Source organism: Dermochelys coriacea, chromosome 7, assembly GCF_009764565.3.
Source record: "Dermochelys coriacea isolate rDerCor1 chromosome 7, rDerCor1.pri.v4, whole genome shotgun sequence".
Taxonomy (NCBI): domain Eukaryota; kingdom Metazoa; phylum Chordata; order Testudines; family Dermochelyidae; genus Dermochelys; species Dermochelys coriacea.
Window position 1 is genome coordinate 122933002 of NC_050074.1, and position 16964 is coordinate 122949965.

At 49.6% G+C, this 16964-nt stretch overlaps 2 protein-coding genes across 5 annotated transcripts in view; both read right to left on the minus strand.

Annotated features, from left to right (window-relative positions):
* Window positions 1-6210, minus strand: part of AS3MT (arsenite methyltransferase) — a 31671-nt gene extending 25461 nt beyond the window's left edge. For 3 of the 4 annotated variants that reach the window (XR_005293856.2, XM_043519884.1, XM_043519886.1), the window contains exons 1-5: window positions 6079-6188; window positions 5081-5121; window positions 3191-3318; window positions 1948-2098; window positions 867-1003 (exon numbers count right to left, since the gene is read on the minus strand). Coding sequence is in view for 3 of the 4 variants with exons in the window: in XM_043519884.1 (XP_043375819.1) it covers window positions 867-1003; window positions 1948-2098; window positions 3191-3318; window positions 5081-5121; window position 6079 (458 nt within the window). In the remaining variant the exon portion in view is untranslated. Of the gene's footprint in view, window positions 1-866; window positions 1004-1947; window positions 2099-3190; window positions 3319-5080; window positions 5122-6078 lie in introns of all 4 variants that reach the window. The other variant, XM_038408506.2, reaches the window with a different exon arrangement.
* A 2771-nt stretch (window positions 6211-8981) lies between these two features.
* BORCS7 (BLOC-1 related complex subunit 7) lies at window positions 8982-16211 on the minus strand. Its single transcript, XM_038411542.2, has 5 exons — window positions 15850-16211; window positions 14635-14697; window positions 12740-12783; window positions 11896-11916; window positions 8982-10173 (listed from the first exon to the last, which is right to left on the minus strand). Exons 1-5 carry the CDS (start codon window positions 15997-15999, stop codon window positions 10122-10124), a joined length of 330 nt encoding a protein of 109 aa, XP_038267470.1. The 5' UTR covers window positions 16000-16211; the 3' UTR covers window positions 8982-10121.
* Window positions 16212-16964: the final 753 nt, after the last annotated feature.

The following is a 16964-nucleotide window of genomic DNA, read 5'->3' on the forward strand; positions in this document are numbered from 1 at the left end:
AGTGCCAGTGTAGACAAGCCTTTACATTTCACACTAATGCTGTGCTATAGTTAAGAACTCCATCTGGGCGCTTGCACACCTCTTGAATAAAAAATGGGGGGGCTCCCATCCTCCCCTGCATCCCCCCCCCATTGGAACCCTTGGATAATACCATCACCTGAAATTACTAAAACTGAAGAATCAGACCATCTTTCACCTTTTGGCTGGCCCTTTATTTACTGCATCCCATGGACAGTTAAATCAGTCTGGCCAATTTAACATGTGCGTATAGTCAGTTTTACTTTATGACCCTCATGTACTAACCTAATGCTATAGTGTCCTTGCAGCTAACACTGCAGTGGGCTGTTTAAATGCTAACAAAAAACTGTTTCAATTGAGCATCTTAAAAAAAGTAAATCAAATGTAGGGACATTTCTAATCATCTTACATTCTATTAAACTTTGGGCCACATGTTAACTTGGCATTTTCCCTTCAACAATTAGAGCTAAAGCTAATTACTCTGTTGGACAAGGGTCAAGGACATTAGATTAGAGGCATCAATAAATGGAACAAGTCTGATCTGCCTCCTATCCCCAGCCCTATCCTGGGCTCTGAGACCCCACACGGTTTGAGACTATGTTTCACTTTTTAGTTTGACTGGATTCAGCCACCATTTCTGTGGGCGCTGTTTGTTTTAACGACACAAAACTCAAGACAGGTAACCAGGCCTCAGATTAGCGTTTAAGGTGTATTTCTTCAGTATACAACCCTGAACTGAAACCCAAAGAGTTAAAACCTTGGGCAAGGACATGGTTCACTGATGAGTGGGAAACAAGTACCCAACCTATTGTATAGACCCCTGCAGGAGCTCTGAGAATGGTACTCACATAACTATATCATAACTCTCATCTTTAAGGCCAGCATCTCCCAGCTTTTCCATGTAGCCAAGGATGAAGTCCACGTTAGGCACCTGGTAGCCAAATTTCTTCATGTGATAGTCAATGTGCTTCTTTGCCACTTCTACCTGGAAGAGGGAAACAAATAAGCAGGCTGTAAACTACATAAACTCTAAGATGTTTCTAAAGTCTCTTCCCCTTCATGCGGCAGAGGGCTCACATATTCTCATTAGGGCCCTACGCATCTCCCTTTATTTCCCTCCAAACCCCAGCCATTTTGAGTCCTAGACCATGGCTACCAAATCTCCTGGCCAAAGAACAGGATGGGATTCCCTACAGAGACTAATAAATGGCAAGACCAAGTCTCGGACTAGTCAGGGATGGGGTGGGTGGGGAGTCTCTCTATTTGATCAACAAAGTGTGGGACTAGCAAAGACTTTTGATCAACGTAAAGCCCAGCAAGATGTAAGGGGCTGTGCATGTTGTCTTCACCACAGCACTCTCTGGGAAGATAGGGAAGAGACCAGCAGTCATGTCAGTGTCTCATGCCTGATGATGCAGGATATTATCCCTGCATCTCCCCTCCACCCCATACAGGATAGCACATGCTGCGTGATGGTCTGGAAGGTGGAAGGAGTGAGACGATAAACGGCAAAATACATTTACCCCATTTCCACACTCAGGTCTCTAATAGGGCTAGGAGAAGCTGAGAGTGGGGACATTGTGTCTCTCAGTGACTATCGGAGGCAGGATCTCAATGACCAAGCAGCTACAAAACAATCATTCAGTGTTTTGCATTACAGGTACTTAAACCCGACCCACACGTGCAGTATATTAAACCTTGTAGCTTGCATGAAGGTAAGATTATTAAAAGCCAATAGCTAAGGTTACTATCTGCATGCAGCTGAACCCCCTACATCGGACAGTCCCCATATACCAAAGGATCAACTTTGAACTCTAAGCACCATGCAGTTCCGCCTTGGTTGGACAAAGTTATTTTCGCTTCCCAAGCTGAGAGCCATGAAGATAAAGACCTGGATTTTGATTAGCAATATTCAATTTGAAAACACACCTGGGCGTCGGTCATATCTATTCCAGTGATATGCCCTTTTTCCCCAACTAGTTTACTCAGCAGATAGCAGTCTCTGCCACTCCCACTGCCCAGATCCAATATCCAACAGGTCTCCAGGCACTCTGGGATCACCAGGCCGCAGCCATAGTACCTGAGGAAAGAAACTCTCAAGATCAGTGATTCTTGAATCACGCAAAAAGAAAAGAAGTACTTGTGGCACCTTAGAGACTAACAAATTTATTTGAGCGTAAGCTTTCGTGAGCTACAGCTCACTTCATCGGATGCATCTGATGAAGTGAGCTGTAGCTCACGAAAGCTTATGCTCTAATAAATTTGTTAGTCTCTAAGGTGCCACAAGTACTCCTTTTCTTTTTGCGAATACAGACTAACACAGCTGCTACTCTGAAACCTATCTTGAACCACGGAATCTCACCACACCTCAGTGGTGTGCAAGGGAAGGTTTTTTAGATGGGGTGGATGAAAATGTGTCATGAAGAACAAACCATCAGGAACAGCCAACCCACATATGCAGATATGGATTAATTAAGCCTCACTGCTCATCTCCATTTTATATTGGGCAAATTGAGGCACTGAGATGTGTGATCTGCCCAAAGGCTCTCGGCGAACAAAGAAAATGACAGGCCAAGGAAAGCATTTTCTGGTCGAACATCCTGTAGCCTAACCTTGGAGATTAGAGCAAAGGTTTTTACCAGAATATCTAATGGATTTCTGATAGGGGATATATGAACTGTAAGGAGAGACACATTTTTATGTCAATTAGCTTATCTTTTCATCACCAGATTTGATTAGACAGGGTTTATGGGGAGCTTTTTAACTTTAATGTTCTTTGTGTTAATTTTTCCTAACATTTGATGCTCATTGTAACTTTAAATTAATGACTTTGTGTCTAGAAATGGTTACTAAAGTTGATTGGAATTGATTCATTTTAAAGCTCCAAACTACATTAATTTGTTTCTCTCTCATTAATTTGTTCTCTCTCACATTAATTTGTTCCTCTCTGCCTCTGCTTTTGGTAGGAATTTCTCCTTTGAGCTGGCAACCTCCAGGCCTCAAGGACTGAGGAGGTGGTAGGCTGCCTCCAACTGGGAAGTTATGAGAGACGTACAAAGATAAACTAGCTACTTTCTTCCCCATTGTATTCTCTGGATAGAGTGACTCCACTGGGCCAAAGACTGTTTCAGTGAGTGAAGCTCTATTAAAGAGTCAATTGTCAATTCTTTACCTTGATACAACATCATCATGGACACACTTCAGAGCCTCCTTTATGAACGTGGGCAAAGACCTAGCCAAGGTGACGCAGGCATTGGTTTGCAGATCCTCTGATTTGTGCAGCTCTTTACCATAATAATCCTGAGATGGGAACACAAAAAGTCCGAATGTCTCCATAGCACACCAGAGCCTACAGATTCTAGTTACCGCCCTGCCCCCACCCCAGGGTTACTCTTGCTCCTCTTTAAAAGGAGGATGGTCTGCCCCCAGCCTGCAATACTGGGAACCCACCTAGACAGCAGAAGAATTACTTCTCATGTTTTGCTTACAATACCCCTGCTAATACATCCCAGAATGATGTTTACTTTTTTTTTTTTTTTTTTTTTGGTAAGAGTTACACTGTTGACTCATATTTAGCTTGTGATCCACTATGACCCCCCGATCGCTTTCCGCAATACTCCTTCTAGGCAGTCATTTCCCATTTTGTATGCGTACAATTCATTGTTCCTTCTTACGTAGAGTACTATGCATTTCTCTTTATTGAATTTCATCCTATTGACTTCAGACCATTTCTCCAGTTTGTCCAGATCAATTTGAATTTTAATCCTATCCTCCAAAGCACTTCCAACTCCTCCCAGCTTGGTATCATCTGCAAACTTTATAAGTGTACTCTCTATGCCATTATCTAAATCAATTATGAAAAATATTGAACAGAATCAAACCCAGGACCAATCCCTGATGGACCTCACTCGTTATGCCCTTACAGCTTTACTGTGAACCACCGATAACTACTCTCTGGGAAAGGTTTTCCAACCAGTTATGCACCCATGTTATAACAACTCCATCTAGTTTGTATTGCCCGATTTTATTTAGGAGGTCATGCGAGACAGTATCAAAAGCCTTACTAAAGTCAAGATATACCACATCTTCTGCTTCCTCCCTATCTATGAGGCTTGTTACCTTGTCAAAGAAAGCTGTTGGGTTGGTTCAACATGATTTGCTCTTGACAAATCCAAACTGACTGTTACTTCTCCCTTTATCTTCTACCCGTTTACAAACTGATTACTTATTTGTTCCATTATCTTTCCGAGTACTGAAGCGAAGCTGACTGATCTGTAGTTTTCCAGGTTGTCCTCATTCCCCTCACCCTTTTTTAAAAAATAGATGGGTTCTATATTTGCCCTCTTCCAGTCCTCTGGAATCTCTCCTGTCTTCCATGACTTTTCGAAGATAGTCACCAACAGCCAGTTAGCTCCTTGAGTATTCCAGGACGTATTTCATCAGGGAGGGAGCACTTAGATTGCTGCTATAACCAGGGCTCAGGTCATGGGTGGCAGGTATAAGAGGCTTGCGGAGGCTGAGTGCCCTCAAACAGTGCAAGAAATGCTGGATGCAGCGCACCTCCCTTTGGAGGTGTGCTGGCCCCGCTGCCTTTGGAGTGCCACCACTGGAAGTTCCCAAGAAGTGGGGGAGCCACCGGCGCCTGGACTGTGGCCCTGCTGCACTCTGCCTCTTCCCCAATGCCCCGCCCTCACTCAGCCTCCTCCCACCTGCCACTTGTGCCTCGTCAGGGGAGGGGGTGGAGAGGCCCAAGCAGCAGGCCAGGTGGGCCTTGGTGAAGGAGAGGAGCAAACGGTTGTAGGAAGAGGTGGAGTGGGGTGCGGCCTGGGCGGGGAGGAGGCCGAGCGGGAGCGGAGCAAAAGGCGTGGCCATGGTCCAAGCGCTCACTCCCATTTCTAGGGAGCTTCCGGCATTTGCGCCCAGACCCCCAAAGACAAGAGTAATGCGCGGCCTCTGGCTCAGATGTAACATATGGAGGAGAGGAGGGCAGTTGGAGTCAATGGGGCAAGTTCCAGTGCAGGATAGGCCCTAGCAGTGCCCTCTTCTTCACCCCAGCTCTTACCTGTACCTCTCTGTAAATCTGCTCTCCAGATGGGGAAGCCACTGCAACGAGAACCACCAGAAGCCTGGGTCAGGCGACCTGATGCAACAGTGATAGGCGCCAGCATCGAGCCCACATAGAGTGGCACCAAGTGCCCCTAACCACCCAGGGGAATGCAGCGCTGGGGGGGGTCCCCCCAACACCTCCTGGGGGGCAAACCCCTATCCCCAGACAGGCCACAAGATAACCCTTCCCCCCACCCAGAGACCCTCCCTCCCCACCCCGCCCTGCTGGGACCCCCCCCACCAGAGAACCTACCCTCCCCCACCCTGCTGGGACCCCCCCCCCACCAGAACCAACCCCTCCCCCATCTAGAGACCTACCCTCCCTCCCCAGACCCCCTCCCACCAGAGTCTCTCCCTCCCCGGACCCCCTTCCACGAGAGAGCCTACCCCTCCCCCATCTAGAGACTCCCCCCTCCCACCAGAGCCTACCCCTCCCCCATCTAGAGACTCCCCCCCTCCCAGACACCTTCCCTTCCCCACCCCACCCCGCCGGGACCCCCTCCCACCAGAGCCTCTCCCTCCCCGACCCCCTCCCACGAGAGAGCCTACCCCTCCCCCATCTAGAGACTCCCCCCTCCCACCAGAGTCTCTCCCTCCCCGACCCCCTCCCACGAGAGAGCCTACCCCTCCCCCCTTGTCCCGCCCAGCCAGAACCCCCTCCCACCAGAGCCTTCCCTCCCTCCCCCCCCCCCGCCGGGACCTCCTCCCCCCAGAGCCCCCCCCTCCCAGACACCTTCCCTTCCCCTCCCCTCCCCGCCCCGCCGGGACCCCCTCCCACCAGAGCCTTCCTTCCCTTCCCTCCCCCCCCCCCGCCGGGACCTCCTCCCCCCAGACACCTTCCCTTCCCTTCCCCTCCCCTCCCCGCCCCGCCCCGCCGGGACCCCCTCCCACGAGAGACCCCGCCCCGGGCGAAACGCCCCCAGTCGACCCGCGGAAGGCCCCGGCGCCGCGTACTGCTCGCGGACGCTGCCCCGCCGCTCTCAGCAGCCCCGCCCCCGCCCCGCGCGAGGGTCAGGGGCGGGCTCCGAGGGAGGCGGGACTTCCGCTCCCGAAGGGGGGGGCGGGGCTAGGGAACCCGCCGGGGAGTCCATCCCCCCCCCCCCCCCCCCCCCCGCCCCCGCCCGCGGCAGCCGGAAGGCGTGAAACCAGCCCCCGGGGCCCGTTTGCCGCGGTGCGCCCGCCCCGCCCAACGGGGACCCGCTGGGAGACTCCCGCGCGCTGCGGCCCGCTGCATCGGGTGCCCCTTGGAGATCGCGTAACCCCCCCCCGCCCCCGTATCTTCCACCAAGGGCACCCGATGCAGGGGGCCAGGACCGCTGCTGGGGGGGGGCAGGCTCTCTCCCCAGAAGCAGCCGGCATGTCCCTGCAGCTCCTAGGGGGAGCAAAGGCATGGGGGGCTCTGCGCGCTGCCCCCGACACAAGCGCCGGCTCCTCAGCTTCCATTGGCTGGGAGCTGCAGCCAACGGGGGCTGCAGGCTGGTACCTGCAGGCAGGAGCCACGCACAGAGCCCCCTGGTCCCTCCGCCTAGGAGCTGCGGGGCATGACACCCCAGAGGTAAGCATCACCCTGCACCCCACCCCCCTGCCGCAGCCCATAGCACCTTCCCACACCCAAACTGCTGCTGGCCCAGGGCTGCCCAAGCTGTTGGGGCAGCTCCGGAGCCAGCCACGCTGGCCGCTGCAGCAACCACAGAGGTCACAGAATCCGTAACTTCCGTGACACATGCCGCCTTACTCAGGGTTATTCAGAAATGAAGAAACTCTCTAGCGGGGATGTCTCACTGTCTTTCCATTAACTTTAATGATCCACCATTTCCTGGGCTAGGCAACAGATGGGTACCCGAAGTTGGGCCACGTCTACACTAGCACTTATGTTAGCAAAAGGTTAATTGACGCAAGTTTTGCCGGCAGAAGCGCTCACGTGCACAGCGCTATGTCAGCAGGACACTCTTCCATCAACAGAGCTACCGCTTCTCACTGAGCTGGTTTTATTACGTTGATGGGAGAGCTCTCCCCCATCGGCATAACGCAGCTACACGAGTACTCTTACAGCGGCCCAGCGGTATCGGTACAGCTGCTCCACTGTATGTTTGTAAGTGTAGACATGGCCTTAGTTTTATGTAAACTGGCTTGGGAGATGCCCCTCCCAGCCTTACTGCTCTGCTGTGAAGTGGAGCAGAAGTTTACAAGCAGAGTTTTCTATATACACAGATATATAAATGAATAACCAACCTGTATAAATATCTCATAATGACCAACAAGTTCAGAGAATTACCCGCTTTCATAAATGACCTTCCCTGATACATTTCTATAGTACAATGTGCAATCATTTGGTTCAACAGCTCATGTCTGGGATTTAAACCTTCTGTTTTCCCCATGGGGTGTCTGGATCCTGACTGTCACACATGTAGCAGGAAAAGATGGAATGGTTCAGCCCTTCTCACCCAACAAAGCAATGCTGCAGATGTTCATCTTGAGATGACAGACCAGCAGGATGACATGGGAAGAAACACTGCAAGGGGAAACTGGTGAAAGAAAGTCCTTGACCTCCACATTCAATAACTAGCCTGCCTAGGGTCTGGAATTCCAAGCCAGCAGCTGTTGCAGTTTTAGTACGAGTCAAGATAATTTTTGTTTTTACAAAGCAGGTGTCAGCACTTATAGGGACTTGGAGCTAAATTCTGCTCTCAGATCCGCATGCACAGCTCCCAGTTAGGCCACTGGAGTTAACTAGTGTGTCTAAGGGCTGAATGAGCTGTGGTGTGTCAGAGGCCCAAAGAAAGATTATTCTGCTCTCAGTAGTTGCTAGGTAAGCATCCTGCTCAGGATCACTGATTAGCCAATGAGTTTGTTCTAATGATGGTTTCCATTGGTCAAGTGTGCACTATTCAATATCATGCAAGGGACAGCTGGATGCAGGTGATGCTCTGGAACAAATCAGGATATGCCTCTTTGTGCAACTGAATTTAGTGCTGCATAAAAAACAGCTATTTTTAAATTCCTCTCTGGACTTTTCTTTACAATTAACCTAACACATCATGTGCAAAAGAAGCAAGCAAAATATAAGATATAGCACTAACCGTCAACCTATTCGGGCCATTGGATCTACCAGTATCCTCTGGACTAGTTCTCCTCAGCAGCTAGCTACAGGCCTGTATTGTAATGACACCCTCACTATAGGCTTTTGTATTAAAAAAAGATTAAAAATATCTTAATAGGAATATAAATCTTCTCAGAATTTAAAAAAAAAAATCAAAACAGCATGTGTGTTTTTTAAACCTTCCTCTGTCATGTAGAAAGCCCAACCTAACTACACTGCACTGTGCAAGAGAATCATAAGTAAAACTGACTTTTGAAACAGACCCAAAGGAAAGCTCTGCATACATAGATGCTGGAACTAGGAGTGCTGGGGGTGCTGCAGCACCCTCTGGCTTGAAGTGGTTTCCATAATAGGGTTTATAGTCTGGTTCAATGGATCTCAGCTCCCCCACTCTACAAATTGTTCCAGCACCCCACCTGCATAGCTCGAAAGCTTGTCTCTTGCCCATAGAAGTAGATGTTGTCTCTCTCTAGAGTCATCATCATCTAAAAACATTTCATCTTATCTCATTGATCAAGCTCCATGGAATTTTAAAAAGCGATGAAAAGCACAGTCAGTGAATAAAGCGCTTCTCCTATGACTAAGTGGAGAGGCTATTAGTAACATGGAAAAGCAATTTACAAAAAAACCAGCAACCACAGACAGCATATTTGTCTTGGACCCAAATTAAACTCAATGGGAGCTTTGCCACTGACTTTAATCGAAGCAGGTCCATTGATGGCATCCTTTAAAACACACTATTAGTACCTCACAGCTGTATAGCTGAATAGTTTACTGATTCTGTACAGTTACATAGTGAATCCAAGGCTGCTTAATCAAGAGCCATAAACAGCAATGAAATAGGAAGAATGCAGTTCAAGGCCAAAACAGACAGCAGATGTACTGGCAAGAGATACAACATTCCAACCCTGTGTTTTAGATTATATACAGAAAATTAAGAACAGTACAGTGCTAATGACATTCATGAAACAGACATCCTATTGGACAGATGACAAAGGACCAGTACAGCGCTAATGACATTCATGACACTCAAGTGACAAAGGGCCAGGCAAGTCATCAGATGCTATATGTACCTACACACCTGGGTTTGAAAATTCTGGCCCAAATTAGGTACCTAAAGCCATATTTAAGCAACTGATTTCCAAAGGTGACATGTGTATGCAGCTCCCACTGACCAAACTCATAGTGGTGGCTGCTCAATTCTCCAGGGGAAAAAAAAAAAAAAAAAAAAAAAGGAAGATTGTTTACGTGTCGAAGTGTGAACGTAGGTTCCCATGTGAAAATGCTGGCCCCGCTTTCTGTACTTTGCGGGTGGGGAATGTAAACTTGTGTGAAGAATGCTGGGCAGTGCATCTCTGTCACCGCACCTGTTAACTCTGTGAAGAAAAGCTCCATGTTCAGCAGAAATTATAGACAGGGGAATTCACCCTAGAGGAGAGGGCCCGGGGAAAGCTATACGGGTTTGAATGGGACCTAAGTCACGTGTTTGGCATTGGGCCGAATATAAACAACACACATTGCCTTTGATTCATTAGCTGAGCATACGCAATGTCTTGGGGAGAGGAAAACACCTATTCAAATAATACTTTGCACAGAAAAGAAAATGGACATGAACAGTGCTAGTCACAGGAAGGTTTTAGTAACGTCTGCTTTAAATTAAGCGCAAGCAAGTGATCTAGCCTTCGGTATAGGGAGAAATTGTGATGAGTAGGTTACAGAGCCGTCCCACGCCTATCCACAGTCTTGCACGTTCAGTACCATATACGCTGCATTTTCACAACTGACTTTCAGCACAGCTCAGCCTTGCAATGTAACTGCTGAAGGAGGAAGAGACTCTGAAGCTCCACCGACACAGGTCGTCCCATCAGCTCCCGCTAGGTATTTCGGTTCTCCTACTTCATTTCAGGAGGTGACACAGCTGGTCCTGCAGATTTGATGAATGCTCAACGCTGGGGACCAGACAGACAGAACTGTTCAAAGTCAGATCAGCTCCCCAAATCTCTGTGTTTTGGTTGCTAAATAGATGCACCTGCCATTACCACTTGTGCATGAGGGAACAAGACTGCTCTGTTAAAGAAGTTAGGAGGGGAAAATACCTTGTGAATCAGACAAGAGCCAGGAGAATGACTAAAGGATTAGAAAACATGCCCTATAGTTATAATCTCAAGTTTAGCTTAACAAGGAGAAGGTTAAGGAGTGACTTGATCACCATCTATAAGTATCCACATAGGGAACAAATATTTAATAATGGGGTCTTCAATCTAGCAGAGGAAGGTATAATGCAATCCAACAGCTGGAAGTCGAAGCTAGACAAATTCAGACTGGAAATAAGACGTACATTTCTAACAGTGAGTGTAATTAACCATTGGAACAATTTACCCAGGGTCATGGTGGATTCTCCATCGCTGACAATTTTTAAATCAAGATGGGATGTTTCTGTTCTCGGAATTATTTTGGGGACATTCTGTGGCCTGTGTTATACAGGAGGTCAGACTAGATGATCAAATTGGTCCCTTCTAGCCTTAGAATCTATGAATCATCCAACCCATACCACATGCCACCACAAAGGCGTATTGTCTGCTAAGCCTGTGACTGGACCAAAGCCAAAATAACTCAGCACATCTACAAGCACAGAGCAAAGCTTTCCTTTTGCTCAGAAACCATCACAGATCAGAAACAGTGGCAAGTGAGGAACAGTTACAAAGATCCCAAATGACCTTCATATTCTACTTAAATCCTGCTGAGAGGCTGAATGTCAGACAGGGGGACTAAACTGAGCCCTGATACAAGTGGGCATAATGCACTCAGGAGGCAATGAGGGCTCCATCCGTTTATGCCAGGGCTAAACTGGACCCCGAGCGTGGAATAAAGAGCAACCAGGATCTGGCTTACGATGACTAGTGCATTTCATGTGGAAGGATCACAAAGGGCTTCACAAACCAAATTACTAATTGCGGAGAGAATGAGTAGGGTTGGTGGCAATTTAAATTTCTTCGTAACAAATTTTAAAAGAAAAATTTTGTTTCATTCAGAATTTCAGGGTTTTTTTTTTTTTTTTTCCATTTTTGCAATGAAAAAGTTCAAAACCAAAAATACATTTCCATTTCAAATTTAAAAATGTTACTTGCATTTTTCCCCCCTTTTTCCCCTTACACTTCTGCTAAGATACCATGGTGATGGGAGCTTGAGATAGGAACTTGGCCAGGATACTAGGATGAACACCCGACTCCTGCAAAAAGCGCAAGTGATCATGAGCAATCAGTGCCTTGGTGTTATATCTCATCCAAATCCCCGCTAATAGTACAGCATCCCTGAGAGAGAAAAGATCTCCCACTACTGAGTCATCAACATGATTTCATGCAGCACCCTGAGTTTTCCTTGGAGGTTCCTTATCCAAGCAATGACCTAGCGTGACCCCACTAAGTTTATGAGCTGATTGTTCCCTTCTTTGTACATTGGGGCCACATTCAACTTCCTCTGGAGAAAAGAAAACATCATGCCATTGCTAGGACATGCTGCCTTCATGTCATTGCAGATTTACTTGCTAAAAATAGAAAACTCGGCCAGGCATCATGCAAACTATGAGAGGGAATCAACATGGACTATCTGCTGAGGGTTAGCAAGAGAAGTGTAAGCATAATAAATCAGCTAATAAAACAGGCTATACTCACTTCTTCTGAATAGCTTCTTGTCTAGATGAGGAAAGAAGAGAAAAGGTATTGTTGGGAAAAATAGCAACAGGGCTAATTAAGTGCTGGTAAAAGGGGCTTGACTGACTGCTCCAAAAACTGAAACCATCAATTTGTCTTTAGAACCGGTCCAGCATGGGCAGCAGCAGGCCAAGCTGCCCTCACACTGCCCTGGCATCATGTCTCAACCCCAACCTGGAGGACAACCTCTTCAGGTGAGAGGGCAGTCTTGTCTCCATGACCTATTCAGTCCTCAGCCAGTTGCTAATGGGGGTGCATGCATGTATGCATGCAGGGGTGCAGGCGCCCTCACCCACTAGGAACTTGATGGAGACTCATCAACTCATGTCTCACACACACACCTAACAGCCATCACATGGTGATGACTACAGGTGACTAGCGTCCTGGATAGAATTCAAACTGGTAGCTTAGAACTGGAAAGCATCATGTTGAATATGGAGATTTTTTGCTTGCAGTTGTATGCTTCTATCCCATGTGACTTGTTCAAGTGACCATCGCTCATGTAGTTTAGCACCAACACTTAACACTGAAAGGGACGTTGCAATGTTTTTTATCTGAACGTCCCTTTAACAAACTATAGGCCAGCATGGTGAGCTAGTGATAGAGGGGTCCAAACTGTGGCCTGCTCAGTCCTAGCAGAGAGGGGGACAGGAGCCCTCCCTCATGCTGGAATGCCCCATTTTGGCCAGTGCTCAGACCAGGCTCCATGCAAAGCCACCGCAATGTGGGGCCTTTAAGGGGACTGAAAGGGGTTTCCAGGAGATCAGCCCCCCAAAACCCAGAGTACCCAGTGCCCCCTACTTACTGGTACTGGAGATGAGTGGTTATGATAGCCATCTTCCTTAGACTCTGCAAAGCACAAAATGAGGAATTACGGACCTTCTCTGTCCTGAGCATCTCAGCAGAATTAGTGTGAGCTGTTCTAGAATGATGACAACTCTGCATATTCCTGCAGCAGCTTCCACCCTCCCCATCGCAACCCAATGGAGTTTATAGGCTACACGGGAAAAGTTCACCTCCCTCACCCTGAAACCCAGCTACCACAGGGGAGCTCTTGAATGACTATCACAAATAATCCCAAAAAGACCATTTCTCGTCTGTTCTTTTCAGGATCTTATGCTGCGCTCATCTCGGCAGCACCCGAGCACTTTCCATTAGTGCATTAAGTGATGGGACTGACATCTATCGTGTGTGGTTTGTTCTCTCATTCTCTCCCCAGGATGCAGGGAAGGGTCGTATTTTGGTAAAGATTTTAAAGAAATACACACACACGTTGCTATATGTTTCTGGTAGAGGAGGCAAGGTCAAATAAATGTGCCTTGCACTTGGATGGGGCTCATCAGCCTGACCTCTTGCGTTTTGTTAAACATCCCTGTTAAACATCATTCCCACTGACGTTGTATCCATCCTGCTCTCAAATCTCTGCCATGCTACTACCTTGACCAGCTCCCTTGTGAGCTTAATCCACTGCCCAGAGGCTTGTGTTGTTCAGAACAAAGCATCTCCTGCATTAGCTTTAGGCCACTGCTTCTTGCCTTGTCATTTTGACCTTGCAAGGACAAGCTCACCGATCCTGGAATACTACTGATTGGAGCTGCCTCCCCTGAAAGCAAATATTCTCCCACAGGGATGTGAGAGAGTAAACAAGTCCAGAAAACAGCAATGGGGTCATTTCTACCTGATCTAGTAAATTTCACTTCAGGACTTTACTCATCCCTCAGTGTCATGAAGCGTAACAAGCCAGGGGCCTACAGGAGCTGAAATATAAATCTGGAGAGGGTAAGCTAAAAAGGGTGCAACAATAAAGACTCTGAAGCCCTTCAGTAATGGGATAAGCAGCACAGACATGGTGCAGCACAACTACTATTACCGCTCTTGAGGTCCAAGCTACTGAGTCTATTAGGAAGGATTCTGGTGTTGTGAGCTTCAGGGGAATCCCCCAGTTTTGCCTGTGCAGTTCAAGAAATCATAGCTGGCAAGTTTGGTGAAGAATTCCTAGATGTAGCAAGCCTACCCCACTGCACCAGTGCAAGACTGGCCTATAGTGAGCTCTATTAGAAAGAATTACACTACAACAAAAGAGTAATAATCTGCACTTCTATAGCACTGTCCATGCCACAATCTCAGAGTGCTTTGCAAGTCCCAGTGAACTGAGCTTAACAACACCCCTGAGAGGTCAGGGTACATTATCACCATTTTACAGACAAGGAAACTGAGGCCTGGAGAGATTAAGTGCCTGATTTTCACTGACTTCAATGGGAACTGTGCGTGCTCAGCACCTCCTGAAATTAGGCCGTAAATAAAATGACCAAGTTCACACAGGAAATCGGCAGCAGAGCCAGAAACAGAACCCAGATCTCCAAAACCATGCTCTGAAGTGTTCCCAGCCTCTGTTTGCCAGAAGTTGGAAATGGGCAACAGAGGATGAATCACTTGATTACCTTTTCTGTTCATTCCCTCTGGGGCACCCGAGGTTGACCACTGTCGGAAGACAGGATACTGGGCTAGACGGACCATTGGTCTGACCCAGTATGGCCGTTCTTATGACTCCTAGCTCTGTACTTCAGCCATAAGATTCCCCTTCCGTACTCTGCACTGATGAGTAGGATGCACTGCCTTGCAGCCCCATGCTCTGTGCCAAAATCCAGCGCTTCCTATTAATCAGAAATGCCATTACTTCAGCAGATAAACGTTCCTTACATCTTCTGAGTGCAGGATGGCATCTTCTTGCATCACCATGTTTCTAGCCGCATGACCCAGGAGCTGAAAAACAGACATGCAAACTGAAGACAGAAGTCCCGGGCCACCGGGGATTTCTTGTGGCTGCCACTCAACAGATCAGTAACAGAACTGATTGAATTGGGAATTCACTTCACTGGGATTAACTCTGCAATGATCATACCTTGGACGAAACAGACCAGCAGAGAACTGGGTTTCCTGCAGCATCTTTCACGAAAGAGGTAACAATGCGTTTTACAGTGAGATATGGGGTCAGCAGTGACAGGAATGGTGTAGTAAATGCAGCAGCCAGTGCACTCAAGAATGGTTCGGCAGTAAAAACCTGTTTGACTAGATGGGGGTATGCTGGACTTGGGGATTTGCCATCTCAGGGTCCGGAAGTATTTTCCACTCCTTAACTCTTGGGATTTGAGGAAGGCCAGGCTCCAGGTCTCCAATGCAGCTAAGACACCAACTGCCGGCCAGCGGTGGACAGCACTCACTGGATGGGTTTCCTGCGGTTAAGACTGTACTCGTGCGTTCCGAGTCAGCGCTCCGCATCCACATCAGGTTCCCATTCATCCCCCGGGCCGTGTCCCACACGGGAGATTATGCTCTGACCAAGGAGGGGGCAGAGCGACTGCTCCGGGGCGGAAGGCTCCAGGTCAGGGCCTGTGTCCAACACCCACGAGCTGTATTAATCCACAGCCCCCAGGCATGTTTTGCCGGGAGATTTGAGTTACACTCGACCCCTCCGATGGGGCTGGGTAGCTGGGGCAGCCCCAGCAGGCTCAGGGGTGCTCCACTGGTGGGGCTGACCTGGGCGCAGCTCGCAAGGGGACATCTGCTGGGTCCCAATCCGCTGCAGGGATGCCAGGGGCGCTCGGAGCGGAGAGGGGGAAAGAGACCAGGGAGGGGAGGAGCAGGTCGCTCCAGCCAGACCTCGGCCCCCTCCTCAGGCCGGGGGGGGGGGGGGAGAGGCTGGGGAGCCCCCTGGGCAGCGGGCAGTTCCCAGCATGCACTGCTCCGCCCAAGCCCCGCTGGGAGCGGCACAAGGCACCGCCGTGACGTTTTGACCCCGCTCCAGCCGGCCCCAGAGACCACGAGCCCCGGCCCCAGCTGGACTACACTTCCCAGCACACCCCGCGGCTGGCGCGCTGCATGCTGGGTGTTGTAGTCCCGGCGGCGGGCCCTCACCTCGGAGCTCCGCGAGCCTTTCAGCACCTGCTTGGTGAGGGCGATCACGTCGGTGCCGCAGCCGGTCACCCTGTCGATCAGCAGCCCCTTCACCGAGCGGCCGAACCGCGCCTGGGCATCGGACGTGCCACCCGCCGAAGCCGCCGCCATCTTGGGGCTGGCGCAGCCTGCGCCCCGCCCTTTCAAGGCCGGGCGACGGCGAGCGCCGGAGGACAGACTAGAGGGGAAGGCGAAGCAGGGTGTGGGCGTCGCCTGCCTCGCCGTATTGGGATGGGGCTGCCCTGCTAGGGATCGGTGGCCCCAGCCCCCAGAGGTCCTGCCTGGTGGCACAGGTCTCTGCAGCAGGGGCAGCGAGCCTTGCAATGAGGGGCATGGCCCTGGTTAGTGAGCCCTTGTGGAGTCCCATGGCACCCCGCCCTGGGCGAGGTCCTAGGCCACGTTTTGTTTGGAGGGGGTTTGCCAACTCCCTGCACTATTCAAGCACAGCTTCCTTGCAGAATCCTCGCTATGGCAGCCCGGGCACAGACTGATTTCAGCCGGATCCCTCCCAGGAGACAATGTCGCTCCCCTTTCCTCTCTCCCCACCACCCCACTCCCTTGCAGTGATCCAGGTTTCTGGGGCAGCTGCTCCTAATGACTCAGTTGTACGGGAATGTGCAAACCCTGATCACACCCAGGCCCTTTCAAGCAAGCTGTTTCTCAGCCCCAACCCCTCCATGTGATTTTTGGCAGCATGTTGTCAGTGTAGTGGGGAAATTGAGGCGCGGGGGGGGGGAGTGTTCTGCAGCAACAGGTTCAATAGTGAGCTCTCCGCAGTGACATACGTGTGCTGAGCCATAGGCAAGGAGCCTCAACCCCCCAACACACAGCTGCCCTGCCCAGTGTTCCCAAACCAGGGCAGGCAACAACATAGAGGAACTTCCCACCCCCCGTGGGGCCCTGCCCCAGAAACAGGCAGCATCTGCCAGGGGGAACACTGACCTGACTCCCACACCCCGTATGACCCCGGGATTTTCTAATGGCCATGTGGGACCATGGGGCAGCTTCAAAAATCGGGGCCAGCTGTGGGATGTCCTGCACAGCAGGGGGCTCTTGAGAGGTATGCCCAGTGGTTT

Excerpts from the sequence above, each read along its gene's own strand:
- BORCS7 (XM_038411542.2), bottom strand. The coding sequence starts at position 15,999 with ATGGCGGCGGCTTCGGCGGGTGGCACGTCCGATGCCCAGGCGCGGTTC. Across the intron at positions 12,784-14,634 it reads CCATCCTGCACTCAGAAGAT|AGTCTAAGGAAGATGGCTAT; the intron begins GTAAGGAACGTT and ends TGTGCTTTGCAG. Across the intron at positions 10,174-11,895 it reads CAAGAAGCTATTCAGAAGAA|CGTTGAGCATTCATCAAATC; the intron begins GTGAGTATAGCC and ends TCTGGTCCCCAG.